Source organism: Stegostoma tigrinum, chromosome 5, assembly GCF_030684315.1.
Source record: "Stegostoma tigrinum isolate sSteTig4 chromosome 5, sSteTig4.hap1, whole genome shotgun sequence".
In the NCBI taxonomy this organism is placed as follows: domain Eukaryota; kingdom Metazoa; phylum Chordata; class Chondrichthyes; order Orectolobiformes; family Stegostomatidae; genus Stegostoma; species Stegostoma tigrinum.
Window position 1 is genome coordinate 22,727,523 of NC_081358.1, and position 16,645 is coordinate 22,744,167.

General features: G+C 38.0%; 1 protein-coding gene across 1 annotated transcript in view; it reads right to left on the reverse strand.

Annotated features, from left to right (window-relative positions):
- Positions 1–616: 616 nt before the first annotated feature.
- zc2hc1a (zinc finger, C2HC-type containing 1A) overlaps positions 617–16,645 on the reverse strand; it is a 61,570-nt gene continuing 45,541 nt past the window's right edge. The window contains exons 8-9 of the mRNA XM_048529679.2: positions 16,054–16,167; positions 617–8,569 (exon numbers count right to left, since the gene is read on the reverse strand). Of these exons, the coding sequence (XP_048385636.1) occupies positions 8,380–8,569; positions 16,054–16,167 (304 nt within the window). The 3' untranslated portion in view covers positions 617–8,379. The remainder of the gene's footprint in view (positions 8,570–16,053; positions 16,168–16,645) is intronic.

Consider the following 16,645-nt stretch of genomic DNA (forward strand, 5'->3'; position numbering starts at 1 on the left):
TTTGACAATGGATTTACAGTCATCATAAGATTCTGAATTCCATTATTTATTGGATTCAAATGCCATCATCTGCCATGGCAGGATTCAAACCCAGGTCCCCAGAATGTTGTCTGGTATCTGGATCAACAGTCCAGTGATCATACCACTAAGGCCATCACCCCTTGCGTACAATCTGGTTCAGTCTAAAAAAAAGTTGTTGCTGAGAGGGGCAGAATTAGTGGTGAGGATGAGCCCGAAGATAGTTCTTCCAATATTTACCTGGAAGTCTTTTCTATTCACCCAGTATCATCAGTATGCTTTTGGAAAACAATGCTATGGTTTTGGTTACCCTTCAGCAATATCAACATGCAGATGAGAAAGAGGAGTCCAACAATAGGTCCACAGGGAAAGCTCAAATTAAATACTGAAGACATTACTGTTTTGTCAAAATGCCAGTTAAATACAAAATGTTAGAAGTGCATTTGACAGATTTAAGTATAAGTACATAGTAATTTATGTATAATTGGTTATCACTTTTGGCAAAAGGCAACTGCTGTTTACTTTGATTTAGCAGGCATGCTTCCTTTATAACAAAATAATTGTAGACAGAAATAGATGTAATCTTGATTAAGGCATGCACTTTATTCCTGATTGTTGTACATTATCTCATATTTTAATTAACAACAGCAGAATAACATTTACATTGATCAAAACATTACAAGAAATATAAATATATTATTGTTTATTTTGAAATACATTTGCTTTGTAATTGGCTTGGTTTGAAATCAGTCATATGGTGGAATGCTTATGGGACTCAGTTGAAGGGTAAATATAATTTCCATTCATAAAAATTCTTGCAAGAATAAAATTACGTACATAATTTTTAAATAAAACATTAAAATCACTGAAAACATTGTTTATGGAAATAGGTGGAAATACGTTTAACATAGTAACATGTTTTTGTTACACTGTCTTTTTAAAACATAAAGCTCACTTAAAACATTAACTGATTAGACAGCTTTCATCTGATTCCTGACTTCTGATTTTCATTTTATGTAAGGTTATGGAACTCCCCCTTCATCTTAAATCTCATTACAACAAGTTCTAGTCTCTTATAAGGTTCTTTACAATAAGAATCAAATACATCACTTTATTAGAACCAATCTGATCCCACAAAATACAAATACATATATTAACACTTCAGTTACTTCAAATATGCTAATATATATCACAAATTTTGAAAAGATTAACTCTTTGAGCTGTGCAGTACCATTTCAGAAGAAACATATACTTACTGCAAATGAACAAGGATTCCAAATACATGTGGGAATAAATTTATTCCAGTAATTAGTATTTGCATAAAAGTGGGGGGCTGTAGTGAGACCATTCAACAAACTGGAAAAGTTAATGAGCAATGAACATAATTTGTAATATCTCAAGAATTATGGAATTTCCAAGACGCAAAAATATAGAAATCTGACAGTCATCACATCCAAATGCTACATGGGTTTCTCTGTTTTGCATTGTATAGTGTTTGTGGGATGTGAAATGAGTAAAATAAAACCAAAGACAGAATAGAATATAACTGCCTCAATACTATCCTATGTTTCACCGCAACAGAGCTGGTTTGGGGCAGCTGCCATTGGAATCAAGCCCTCATTAAATAGTCATTTTTTTATATGTTAAAATTCCTGCTGCAGACATGTCAAAATAATTAAAATGTTTGTTTTAAATAATTAGCTTTTATACTCTTCAGCACTAGTAGGTGACTAACTAATAAGCATTCCCAAAGACTGTTGTACATTCATAACCCTATGCCACCATTTCTGCATAGCTGTGCATTTGAACATTTTATATTTTAAATGCATTCATGTTTCTAAGGATTTTCTGAAGTACTATGATAGGGTTAGGGTTAGCCTATGATTGGGCTTGAATTTTTTTTGCCTGACATTTTCAACTATAGATTGGCTTCTCAACACCAAGTGACTGCTGTCACATGGTTGTCAGTATTTGGTCCAACAGCTCCTGTTGTCTATTACCTTTAATCTTTATGCTTTCTCTAACTCCTTCAACTCAGCACGGTGGCTCAGTGGTTAGCACTGCTACCTCACAGCACCAGGAACCCGAGTTCAATTACCCTTGGGCAACTGTTCATGTGGAGTTTGCACATTCTCCCTGTGTCTGCGTGGGTTTCCTTCAGGTGTTCTGGTTTCCTCCCTGGTCTAAAGATGTGCAGGATAGGTGGATTGCCCATGCTAAATTACCTGTAGTTTTCAGGGATGTGTAGATGAGGTGGGTTATAAGGGGATGGATCTGGGTGGGATGCTCTGAGGGTCAGTGGGGACTTGTTGGGCTGAAGGGCCTGTTTCCACACTGTAGGGATTCTATGATCTAAATTGTCCATAGTGTGTAGGGTAGATGGATTAGCCTTGGGGAACTGCAGGGAGAGGGTGATGGGGTGGTCTGATCTTTGGAGGGTTGGCATAGACTCTGGGCTGAATTGCTGCTTTCACACTGGAGAGATTCTATGGACTCTGGCTCCATTGCCTTTGCACCTACACTGCTCATAATTTAAAAATACAGTGAGGCTATAGATCTGTTCTCTGCTAACTGCATGTAAAAAACCCTTCACTTCAGTTGCATTCATATCTCATACCTTGGCTGTTACACAACTTTTTCAATTTTGAGGGAAATATCTATAAATCAAAAGCATTGATCACAAAGAATTCATTATGTTTTGTTATATCTAAATCAGTTGTTTTCAATACATACATATACTAAGATAAAATGTTGCAGAGCCATCTTTAAATTAGGAACAGCCTTGAAACAGGCCAATGTCCAGGCTATAACCTTTCACTGTTCACTCTAAAGGGTTGTGTGTAAAATAGGCTTAGTTTTAATGATTTACAGCAGAAATCCTACCCAGCACAGGATGGAAAGACTCAGGAATTGAAAATATCAGTAGTTGTGTTGGCTTTCATTCAGGCTACGGCAAGCTTTATCCCATATTTTACTTTTTGCAATATCTGTTCTGGCGACTTAAATTACCATTGAGAAACAAGTGCCTACATGTCCATTAAGTATGTATAACTTAGGTATTACTTAAAATATAAAAATGCTTGCTGGCCAAAGAATTCTAGATCATAGAACAGGGTCTTTCACCCCTGTTTTATTTACAGCACTGTTTTTCATGAATTACCTAGTGTCCTGTTCTCCCCCTACCTCAAACCCTTTAATATTTCACTTTTCTCAAGTAATCTTGTTTCCTTTTTTTAAAAAATTAGTTGAATTAAATTTCCAGCTTTGTGGTGGAATGTTACACAATGTCCTCAGAGTGCTGGGCCTTTGGATTATTAGTCTAGGTACACTACCACCATGCTATCATCTTCCTGTATTGGTTTAATACCTCTAATAAAGCAGAGGCCAAAATTGTTAAACAACTGGTGTGCCGTTGCACAATCTGAGCATTATTTTTGTCCTCTCTACCTCTAAGTATGAAATTAAGGATTCCATTTTCTTGTTACAGTGCACCTTGTTGCACTGTGACGATTAGTGACCTGTATACCAAGATCTCCTTGTCCATTTATTCACTTTAAGCTCTTACTATAACAAGCTGATATGGAGTAAATCAGTCTATTAGACTGGCCTTCCTTATACAGTTACAACTTCTGTTGCCCAGCCAATTATTAGAAGGTGGAGATCTGCTCATATAAATATTAACAGAAGTACACTGTCATATATAAATGCCCAGTTTTGCAGCTCAGAGAGCTGAGGTTGCTCCTGCAAACTTAAAAGTTTATGTTGCACATGATAAACAAAATCGGAGTGAGCTTAACCTACATTTAGTCAAATGAGAAAGATAAAACCAGGAATCCCAAAACATTTCTGGTACTGCTTTGGGAAAAGGGTGCAATAACACGAGAAGTCAATTAAGTGACAAGGGTAGGGCAATATTACAGCTATGGGTAATGGAGATGAACAGCAATGATCTAAAAGCACTTTTTAAAATAAAGTTGAGATGTTTTCAGGAACACGGCACTGGGGACAAAATTGGTTTAGAAGAAAAAACACATGAGCCTAACTTCTACAAATCACAATCAAACTTAAGAGTGAGGTTGCAAGATACTTGCATTTAGGAAACATAAATTGGATTTGGTATGTACCTTTTCACGTGAATGATTTAAAAAATGTTCCTAATGGCTATGCAAGTTTGAGGCATATAGACACAATAAAATCACAATAAGCACGTCAAACAATTCCTGGTTTATTCAATATCACTTCTGTTTTGAGACTGAAAGGGTTCCAGGGTCTTCAAAGGATTAATTGAAGCTACTCTTCAAATCCTCTTAACAGAATAAATTTAGGCTCCAACTGCTGAGAAGTTTTTGTTATTTTACGGATTTCAAAATTATTACAGTTAATCTGAATTTCAGAGCTAAAACAAATTCAGGGACAAATAGTGCTCTGAAGAAAATGTTAAGGCTAAAGGAACAGTGAGGTCCCAAACAGTTTTGAGAATAAAGCTTCCTAATTATGTTTCTGCTCCAGGTACCTTAATTCTATGAACAAACATTTCACCTATACTTTACCCAGATGGAAATATGAGCGGTAAACATGTTAATTCTAAAGATGCCTTAGGTGTAACATTGATGACAGATTCCATATTTTTCTACACGGAAACCTGATAATTACATTCCAAGATAACAAATATGCAGCTAATTAAAAAATTAACAAGATGTGCCAAAATACTAAATAGCAGAGCTGAGAACTTTCCCAGAGTTTAATCAGCTTGTAATATATGTTAAAAATAGTACAAGTAAATAATAATTACTTTGCCTTAGCTTATTTTTATTATAAAACAAACACTTCACCAGATAATGAGTTAAAGGTAATATAATTTGGATGGAAAGTGAAAATATAGCTGAAAAACTAGCAATTCTATTAGCGTAGTACTTTGGATCTTTATTACATGCACCCACACGAGCAAATTAGAAAGCGAAGGCACTGATCTGTGTGTGACATTTCTGTACAGTAAATGCCAGTTAAAGGTTGACCCAGTCAGTCATTTTGCTTAAAATCATTAATAAAGATGCCAGTATATTTGTTTGTTGTTGGATTTCAGGTTAAAGTTACATGGCAGACTTTGAGTGGTCTACCTGCACTCAAAACATTACCCCCATGTTTTTGCTGTTGCACTCAGTTGCCTGGCCTTCCTCTGTCTTCAGGCTTTCTTGATTTTACCCCTCCCCAACCCCACTATGGCTCCTATTCCTGTCCTCTGCTTTCACCCGTTTGCTGTCCTGAACTTTCATGCAAAGTCTTAGACTATATTTAAATGGCAGAGGTTAGTCAAATATCTACCACCAGATGGAGCTGGTCAATTATGACCTCTTCAGGGGGAGTTTAGCTTTAACCTTTATATTTCAATGGGAAACTGTGTTTCACTTGAATTCGATTCATTTAATTTGTGATTTTCAATAATGCAACCACAACTTTAAATGAGGGCTTACTATTTATAAGTAAACTGGAGTGTGAGGTGTCCAATTCCTGTAATGTGGAGGAGACACTGACAATGAGTATTCCTGCACCTCTTGGCCAACAGAAGTGTAATAAAGGCACTTCTCCCTGAATATGTCTTCTTCTCCCTCCCACCCGGTCAGTGATTTAAGCTGCTCTGCACTTTTGATAGCATCTGCCTGCCTCACTGAAACATTAAAATTGCTAATATGTCTCCTATGATGTTTCAGATTTCAAAATTTGAATATGAGCTAAACTTAGCCCACCCATTTTTTTGAGTGTTACATCTTGTTTTGATTGTTAATCACATCATTTAATGTAAGAAGTAAGAGATAACACAGTGTGGAGCTGGAGGAACACAGAAGTCCAGGCAGCATCAGGGGAGCAGGGAAGTTGGTGTTTTGGGTCAGGACCCTTCTTCAGAAAATGTATCAAGAACACTGTTTATGTTATTTCTAGTCAGACGTCTTCCTAGTACATGGGGAAATAATTGACAAAGCAGTATGATAGGAATTTAAAAGCCATTCTCATATTGATTCACATTTTTCAAAGCATGCAACAGTGTACAACTTACAGTGAGAAAGAAAAAGCAGTGTTAATTAACAGGTAATAACATCAGCAACAATTTACAACTGCTTCCAAATATAATCAACATTCAGTATTTGTATATTGGAGCCTTTACTTTCTACTTACAATCAAGAAACTGCAATGATACTTCTGAGCAAATAGCTTTATCATGTTTCAATTTCTGCCCCTGCTTAACAGACATCAAGATTACTCCATGTGATACCAACATGCAAATTTAAAACTCTCTCCTTGGCACTTTTTAAAAGTATGTTTACTTTGTTTTAAATGAAGGAAGGAATTTTCTTAAAATAAACAGTATTACTATTTCTAATAAGTGTCAGCAATTACCAAGTCATATTAGTGACTAGTTTTACATTCTTTCATATTAATGATCAAAAGAACTTTAATTTCTACAACACTTCCCACAAACTTCAAATGAGCTTAAAGATGATTCGGTATTTTTCAGATGCAGTCATCTTATAAGAAAATATAGGAAACTGCCGTGTCCCCAAAGCAGCAATGAGAGAAATAACCGGTTAGTTTCCGAAAATTATTTTGGCTGAGGAATAGCTATTCAGCAGAATGTCAGCAGAACCTCCCTGTGCATTCTTAAATAGTGATGAGATCTTATTAACTTCACCTGAGAAGGCAGATGGGTCTTTGATTCACCAGTCTAGATCTTCCCATGGAACTCGTACATCCCCAAAAATTCATGTTGGAACCCCTTTCATGTGTTATGAAAAAGATAGCATAGCATCTCTGACAGTGGAACACTTCTTGGATTTTATGGACTCAATGGCCTACTTCTGCTTCTACATCTTATGATTTTAAGGACTGCATTGACTTACCAGTCCAGATTACAAGCTCAAATCTTGGCAGTGACACATGAATTCTTAACTTTCTGATTCAGAGGTGAGTGCCACCATTGAATCGAAGCTCGTACTTTAATGAATTAGACCAATCTGAAAATATCAACCAGCCCTGCCTTTTCAGCAATACTTATGATTTTGGTATATTAAATTTGAATGTTTTAACATTAATGTTGGGTTCATTTTTCTCATTAGAAACAAATTATTCACATGAAACACCCTTGACACGTGAAAAACACGTGTGTTCATGGGTACTATAGACCCTTGAGGAGCTAACTCAGCTGGTTCAAATAAAATTGCAAGGCAAGAGAATTGTAATTCAACAGCATCACGCTGGTATATGCCAATTTATAAGCAGTATATAGCCTGTATGTATGATTTAGGTTTGTCTTTGGGGACAAGGTAAGGTCTTCAATGATTATTGTGACAATGCTGGACTATCTATAAGTAGTTTCATCAACAGTATAACTACCTGGTGTTTGAATTATTTCCGATGATTAGAAGCAATCAGTAGTTGAAATAAACATTTATCATTTCGTAGTGTATCAACCTAAAAGCTATATACAATCACTAACATAATACATTTTATACTGAAAACATCCACAAACACTTCAAACTCCAGTAATTTTGTCTTTGCATAATTTGCTGTTTTTAAAATAATTTTGTACAATAATGTGACTCGTATTTTTAAAGTAACGAATAGATAAATGAGGTAACACTTAGACTTGGTTTTACACATACTTGCTGAGCAAGCTCACAACTCCTATTAACTCGTGAGCTGTAATGTTCATATTATATGTTCAGTTTTAATTGTTCTTTATTAATCGACAGAATGTTTCCACTTGGTTTGCCAAATTTATAATGTATTCAATGAATGGCTGGTTTGTTGTCTTCTTTGGGTGAAAACTCAATGCTGAGCCACAAGTAAAAATAGGGGTAAGTTTTCTTCCTTCCCATCCCAATTAAATTGTTTAATTTCTTCATTTAACTATTATTATGCAAATTACTAGACACAAAAGATGCTGAATGTTCTTTTACCTGACTAGAGAAACTTTCTTTACAATACATACAGTAAACACTCATTGACTACATGCTTTCCTTCTCCCAGCCTAAGATTCATGGTGAAGGCACCAGGCTGACTGCAATTTTAGTGCAGTTAAGTGAACAGAAATCAAGAATTCTGCTATAATCTGACTGCCAACTGTAAACAACACAGCAAAAAGGGATTTATCTTCAAATCAGTGAATCTTACTATTTCACATTTTCTACTTTGCACAGCACAGAATTCAGAGATTAAAGTACTTTGCCATTACAAGATGCATTTATGTAAGTTTTCAGACAGTTGCTTAAACCTGGTCATGTATCATTGAGCAGTGCAAAGCTTAAGAGTGACAAGCTTTGAAAATTGCATCAACATGTTTTCCTTGAATGTATTTATACTGCATGATCAAAGGGTCATCCTTCTCACTCCACATTCATAACAGAACTTTGCGCACTCGACAGGATACTTGGTTCCACATTCATGACAAAATCTTGGCAATTGCTGTCCAGCTGAACTTCTAACATTGGCTTTCATGATTCCATCATTAAAGTGCAGGGAACTGTCCCTGCTGTCTGAACCAGATTTCACACTATTCCTGTAAAAGAGAAGTTTGACTTATCTTAATGAAAAGGAAGAGAGTTAAGCTTCAACCAACAACAAGGTTTCAAAACTGGCCAAGAAAAACTAAGTGTTAATTAGAAATACAAACAATAAATGCTGTAGATTCTCAGCAGGTCAGAAGCATCTGCAGAGAAAAACAATTAGCCCAAAATATCAGATCAGTACTGGGACTATTATATCCAGCACAGATTACAGGAATGTCTACTTTATGGAGATACGTCTTTTCTGATCAAACGCTTGATCCACAATGTAGAAGAAATCTGTCGACTCAGGAATCCACAAAGGCAGCAGCAAATGGAATAGGTGCAGATGGTACACCCCACTTTGGTTATTCTGGGTCTCTTAAGTTTATGTGTCCAGTATTAATAGGGTCAATGGGCGTCACATGGCTGAATGGGTCAAAGGCATTGTTGGGAATAATGGGGACAAGGTTATCATATTAAGTCACAAATGGGGGTGGATAGTCAGATGGTAGGGGCGAATCAAGTTAGGTGGGGAGACAATGAAAGCGATTGGGAGTGAATTTTGGTATTACCTAGGCATTAAACTAGAATTTGTCTAACAGTTCCTGGGTAACTATCCACAGTTGGATTGTTCTGTATCACCGGTTCTTCATGGAGAAATTTGCAAAGAAAAACACCTTTGACCACAAATCCATCAGGAAGTTGTCAGCACGTAGCATTCTCCAGACATTGTGTGGAAAGGAGAAGGTGGATCGTGTTGAGTTGTTGCCTGCGCAGACTGTCAAAACATCTGGCAAAATGCCACATCACGGGAACTTTCCAACAAGCACCAATAACATAGCTCGGCTGGTAGGGAGAAGGCGACTACCTGTGAGCTCCTTCATGTAGGCCTGGACAATCTGCACCATTACACGCTGCCCTCAAAGTGGCTACAGGGTGGAGGGTTGGTGGTAGGGGGTAGAGACTGTCACACATCTCCTTCTGGAATGTGCTTTTGCAAAGGAAGTCAAAGGAAGAGCGATGCAGTGGTTTTTTGTTGAGGTTTGTCCCGAGCAGCTCCATGATGCAGGATTGTGTGTTCTACCGGCTGTTCCCTGGGATGTACACTGAGACAAATATCAATGTGCCTGGAGGACCATCAACTCTGTGAAAGACGCTCTTGGTCTGCCCGAAACCTGCTGGTCTTCAGACCTCGGACCTCGATCAAATCATGCAGACTGGCACATTCCAAGGTCCAGGGCTTTGTGCTGATCGCTAAAGCACTAAAGCTTGGGGCAGCTGCAGCCGAGGAGCAGCAGGGAAAGACCACCATCTACCAAAGTTTAAGTGGGATCCATTCAGTTATTGGATCCTGCTGATGCCTCGAATGCATGTACATATTGTTTTGTAAAGAAAAAAATGTCCTAAGTTTATAGCTGTTCTCAATATGCAAAGATTGCATAGAATTGAACACCTTTAGTGACTATGTAAATGACATTTTTATGAATAAAGCATAGCTTTGAAATTGTAAAAAAAATTCGCTGAAGTTCCAACACTTTTCAAATTTACAAGTTCTTTTTTATGAAGGTCTCGGGTACTGCGGAATTGTCCATTGCAAGCTCAAGCCAATTCTTGTGGAGTCGATATGTTAAATTTGTAGGGGGTTCTGATGCAAATCTTGGATCATACATCTGGTGATCCAGAGACTGGAAGATCTAGGCCTTTATTCCAAAACATTAACATATATACATATACACACACATATATACACACACACACACACACACATATACACACATACATACACACACACACACACACACATATATATAATATATATAAATAAAAAAGATCTGCAACTGTAACCTTTCACAAGTATAATCACATTGCAATATTGGGCAATCTCAATGGTAACGCATGCAACTTTATTTGTACTTTTAAAAATTCAATCACAGGACATGAATGTCAACGGCTAGGCCAGCATTATTCTTTATCTCTAATTGCCCTTGAGGCCTTTAACATAATAAAGTCAATAGGTGCTTCACAGAAAGATGATGAAAAGAAATTTGACATGTAGCTACATATTATATTAAGTAGACGTGAAAGGTCTGAACAAAGAGGTAGATTTAAGGAAGCAGCATACAAAGGGAAGAGAACTTCAGAACTTAGGGAGCAGTCAAGTGACAGAATAGCCATGAAGTTGGCGTTTGAGGAACACATCTTGTACAGCTGTGGGGTGGAGACACTCAGACATAGGGAAAGGGTTAGGCTATGGAGAGACTTAAAACATATGAGCATTTTAAAATTGAAGTGTTGCATAATGCAAGCTAGCACAGGTAATAGGCCACAGGCAACAGAAGTTGTGCATAATCTGAAGTTTAAAAAGAGAGTAGAACATGACAGGCTAGCCAGGAATGCAATGGTATTGTTCAGTCCAGAGGGTTGCGAAGAGTTTCAGCATCAGGTGAGTTTACATAAGATATGAATTGGTTGATGCTATTTAGTTATCTTATTTGTGGTACGATTGTAGTTGGAAGTTCATTCCAAGATTTAGCACAACTTAGTTCTCTGTCTTCAGTATTTTCTTTTCAATTTATGAAACCATTAATATAGTTTCCCTTATCCTTTTGGAATAATCCCTCCCAAAAAAACATTTTTTTCCAAATCTGAGATGGTTAACTGGCTTTGATTTTGTAAGGTGATTGCTTGAACCATGGCGGTTAACTCTATGTTAAACATTGCCTGATGTGGCTCAGGATCTCCACTCTGGGATGGCAGTCTCTGGCACATTTGCTGCAGAGAACTACATTGGGCAGAAAAGATGCAGGATTCATTATTCTCATTGGGCTCTCTTGGCCAACTGAGCTTTTTGTTGCTGTTTGCCTTTTTTAAAAACATACTCTAAAACTTTTATGATTTAAATATATAAAATGTTTCGTATAAATGACTTGGATGAAGGTATGGTTGCTGAAATGTCAGATGACACAAAGAAAGGTAGAAAAGTAAACCGTGTAGAGAACTTGAGGTTACAAAAGACTATGAAATAGATCAAGTGAAAAAGTGGGCAAAGATCTAGCAAATGGAGTACAATGTGATCTCCTAACTTTAAGGAAGGATATAAATGCATTGCAAGTAATTCAGAGAATGATAATACTGTTACCTGGATTAGTTGGTTGCCTTACAAGAGACGGGCTAGAATCATAGAAAAGTTACAATACAAAGAAACCATTCAGCCCCATGTCTGTATCAGCTGAATAAACTAGATCTTACTTTCCAGCACCTGACTGCTAAGCCTTGCAGGTTTCAGATACAGATTGAGGTTCCATTTCAAATAAGTCAAGGTTGGCACAGGTAATGTGTTGGATTTTCAAGGAGTAAGAGGCAACATGGAGTCAAAGAGCTGGACAGCATGGAAACAGAACCTTCAGTCCAACTCGTCCATGCTGACCAGATATTTTAAACTAATCGAGTCACATTTGCCAGCACTTGGCCCATATCTGTCTAAAACCTTCTGCTTCATATATCCATCCAGCTGTCCTTTACGTGTTGTAATTGTACTAGCATCCACCACTTCCTCTGGCAGCTCATTCCATATACACATCATCCTGTGTGAAAATGTTGCCCCTTATATCTCTTTTAAATCTTTCCCCTCACCTAAAACCTGCTGTTATGGACTCCCTTACCCTGGGGAAAAGGCTATTCACCTTATCCATGCCCCTCTTGACTCACAAACCTCTATAGTACTTTGAGAAGGTGACCAAACAGGTAGATGAGAGTAAACCAGTTGATGTGGTGTATATGGATTTCAGCAAGGTGTTCAATAAGGTTCCCCACAATAGGCTATTGTACAAAATGCGGAGGAATGGAATTGTGGGAGATATAGCAGTTTGGATCGGAAATTGGCTTGCTGAAAGAAGACAGAGGGTGGTAGTTGATGGGAAATGTTCATCCTGGAGACCAGTTACTAGTGGTGTACCGCAAGGGTCGGTGTTGGGTCCACTGCTGTTTGTCATTTTTATAAATGACCTGGATGAGGGCATAGAAGGATGGGTTAGTAAATTTGCAGACGACACTAAAGTCGGTGGAGTTGTGGACAGTGACGAAGGATGCTGTAGGTTGCAGAGAGACATAGGTAAGCTGCATAGCTGGGCTGAGAGGTGGCAAATGGAGTTTAATGCAGACAAGTGTGAGGTGATGCACTTTGGTAGGAGTAACCAGAAGGCAAAGTACAGGGCTAATGGTAATATTCTTAGTAGTGTAGATGAGCAGAGAGATCTCGGTGTCCATGTACACAGATCCTTGAAAGTTGCCACCCAGGTTGACAGGGCTGTTAAGAAGGCAGACAGTGTTTTAGCTTTTATTAATACAGGGATCGAGTTTCAGAACCAAGAGGTTATGGTGAAGCTGTACAAAACTCTGGTGCGGCCGCACTTGGGAGTATTGTGTACAGTTCTGGTCACTGCATTATAGGAAGGATGTGGAAGCTTTGGAAAGGGTGCAGAGGAGATTTACTAGGATGCTGCCTGGTATGGAGGGAAGGTCTTACGAGGAAAGGCTGAGGGACTTGAGGCTGTTTCCATTAGAAAAAGAAGGTTGAGAGGTGACTTAATTGAAACATATAAAATAATCTGAGGGTTAGATAGGGTGGATAGGGAGAGCCTTTTTCCTAGGATGGTGATGGCGAGCACGAAGGGGCATAGCTTTAAATTGAGGGGTGAAAGATATAGGACAGATGTCAGAGGTAGTTTCTTTACACAGAGAGTAGTAAGGGAATGGAACGCTTTGCCTGCAACGGTAGTAGATTCGCCAACTTTAGGTACATTTAAGTCATCATTGGATAAGCATATGGACGTACATGGAATAGTGTAGGTTAGATGGGCTTCAGATCGGTATGACAGGTCGGCACAACATCGAGGGCCGAAGGGCTTGTACTGTGCTGTAATGTTCTATGTTCTATAAGGTCACCCCTCAGCTTCCAATGTTCCAGTCCTAGCTTATTCATCCTCTCCCTACAGGTCAAACCTTCCAACCCTGGCAACATCCTTGCTTAATGGAGTTAGGAAGATGAGCGGGATGATCTCATTGAAACTTACAGGATATTAAAGGCCTGGATAGAGTGGATGTGGAGATGTTCCAGCCTCAGACTAAAGTGATGACCCTTCAGAATTGAGATTTCTTCAGCCAGAGGGTAGTCAACCCATGGAACTCATTTCCACAGAAGGCTGTGGAGGCCAGGTCATTCAGTGTATTTAAGAGAGATAGACATGACCTTGACTAGTAAGGGGATCAAGGCTTATGGCAAGGAGGCAAGAGAATGCGATTGAAAAACATATTAGCCATGATTGGATGCTGGAGCAGGCTTAATGGGTGAAATGGGCTAATTGTCCTATCTCCCATTGAAATGGTGTCTTTGGATGAAGTTTCCAAGGGCCACCATGTAGAAGGCCCTTGCATCTAGACTTGAAGAGGAAACAGTTTGCACAACTCTCGATTCACCCTCAATGATCAGAATAATCTTTGGTATTGCTTGACAAAGAGCACCCATCTCCATACAACCTTCTCTCCCAGATGGAAGTATTACTCCAGGAATGTGAAAATGTTTGGATGTGGAAAGGATGTTTTTTCTTTTGGAAGAATCCAGAACTAGTAGTCATGTTTAAAAATAAGGGGTTACGGGGACAGATGAGGCAAATTCTTTATTTGCTTAAAAGGTCATGGCTTTTTGGGACACACTTTGTCAAAAAGTTGAGGAAACCAGAGTTTGAGTATTTATAAGGCAGAGTTGGATAAAGTTTTGCCAAGCAAGGGAGTAAAAGGTTGTAGGTGGGTAAGAATGTGGAATTCGGGTTACAATGAGATTAAACAATATCTTATACAATTTGGTGAAGGAATTAAACAGCATATGCCTGCTCATGTCCACATGAGACAGTGAAAGTGGAAAATGGCCAGCCTTTCCTCTTGTCTAGCATATATTGTCCAGGTGTCATCAGTGTAGACGAGTGTATTGAGGACACAGGCTTGGCAGCTCAGTGTTTACAATTAGGTTGATGTGATTCCAAAAAATTCAGCTTGGAGTTTATTTTAGCATCAAGTGGCATGGTGCTGGTGATTGTGGTATCTATATATGTGAAGCTAACCAGTGTCCATTCATCGTCTAGGATGTAGCCATTTCATTATCGAAGGTTGATGGCAAATCAAGTTCTTTACAGGCATTAGTAAGTCTCATGCTGAAGTCATTCCTCTTAATGACATGCTAGCACAGCACTATCCACCTACACCCACTCTTGGATGACAACCAAGTGTACTTGTGTCTTGGATCTTAGACAAGCAAGACTGAAAAACTTTCCATCAGCTCTGGTACATAGGCAGACATACTCTGTAGATGACCTGAAGGCATATGACAGCAGCAGATAGAAGAATACAGCAAAAAGAGTGTTGCTGCCAGAACACAATCCTGTTTGATGCCAATGCTGATCTCAGGCAGTTCTGAAATCGCTGTAACATAGCTGACCTGGGGGAGAATATGGTCCTTCCCACCTGCAGACAATATGTTGCGCCTGCTCCTCACAACAATTGAGTTAGACTTATAGCTCACAACTGATGTTTCCCATAATTGCGTTACTAATTTACAGTGAAATTGGAATGCTCTCTCCCGGGTGCAAGCCTGAGCAAAAGTTATGGAGGCCCTGAGGTTCCCTTCTTGTCCTTCCTAGGTGAGCAAACAATATCAGAAGTATTTTGCACCAGTTTGGTTACAGGAGTTGCTGGAAAGTTTACATATTTAGATGTCAATCTCCCTTTGGGCTCTCCCAAGTTTTTTCTTGTCAAGAGGTTACTTCCTTAGCCTTTATTTCTCCAAATACATTCACCAGACATTGGAGTTATTTGCCTATAGCTGGGAGTTTGATTATCATTTCCAGAACCTGCCAGTGAGATTGTTCACTCTACCAAATCTGCGATGCAAGTTTTGAAATAAACGTAAACCAATTCTTAAGAAGTTATACTTGACATAACGTTACCTCCAAACCAACCTGACTTGAACATATGGTGCACATATGGCATTCCTTTTTTAAAAAACTGATGCTGGGTACAAATTCTGGATTTCCCTTCCTAACATCAATGCTTAAAATCATGTGGTAACACAATGGGGCAACAACATTGAAAAGGATTCAGCACCACCCTCTCAGAATAACTTGTCAAGCAATAAATGCCTTATCAGAGCAATTCATGCCTCACAATTCATCAAATGGAAAACAAAATCTTACAAATGTTCAGCTGCAACACATTACAGCATTACTGAGTATATAAATTATAAAGAAAAGATAAACACTTTCTTCATCTTGTCAACGTATTCAAGAATATGTGGAGAAAAATTAAATACTGCAAACTTCAAATTGAATTCCAAATAAAAATCATCAACCAGACGTGAATTCTTATATATAAAATTGACATTAAAATAGCTTAAACAGAACAGTTTCCTTCTGTTCCAGTTAAACAATATTAAACACCATATCACCTTATGTAGTTTTCTGCATTGTAGGTCTTTTTGTTCACTGAGCTCGTTCCAGCAACGTTTCTCATTCCACTTGGTGGTGTTTGTGTTCGAGATCTGATATTACTGGGTAAACCTCTGAAAATGAAGTGCATGTATCAAAAAGGTGAATTCATAATAATTTCTGGATTAAAGTTAACTGTAATATGATTTTTCTCAAAATTTTATTAAAATTGCTATGACAATTTTGCATCTGTAAATCCAGCATTTTAGCTTATTTATATAAAGACAATTCAGGAGCAGAGATTGACAAAAAAGGTTTGTGTTCATGGATTTCCAACCAGAATCCCAAATGCTAGTTGCACCACAACAAAATAATTATTAAAGCTTTGGTTGTAAAAGATCTGTTACATTTCTAACTTTTCCTAGTTGGCATAAATAGGATATAATTCTTGACTTTAGTAGCAGAAACCCAAACAAAGTAACAATATAAAAATTAGAAGTAAACCATTCAAAATATAATGGAGAAAAAACATAATGTGGCATACTACACCTGCAGAGCTAACAGAAATATTTTATAGAAAGATGCATATTTAGTTGGCAAGTATAGATAAGA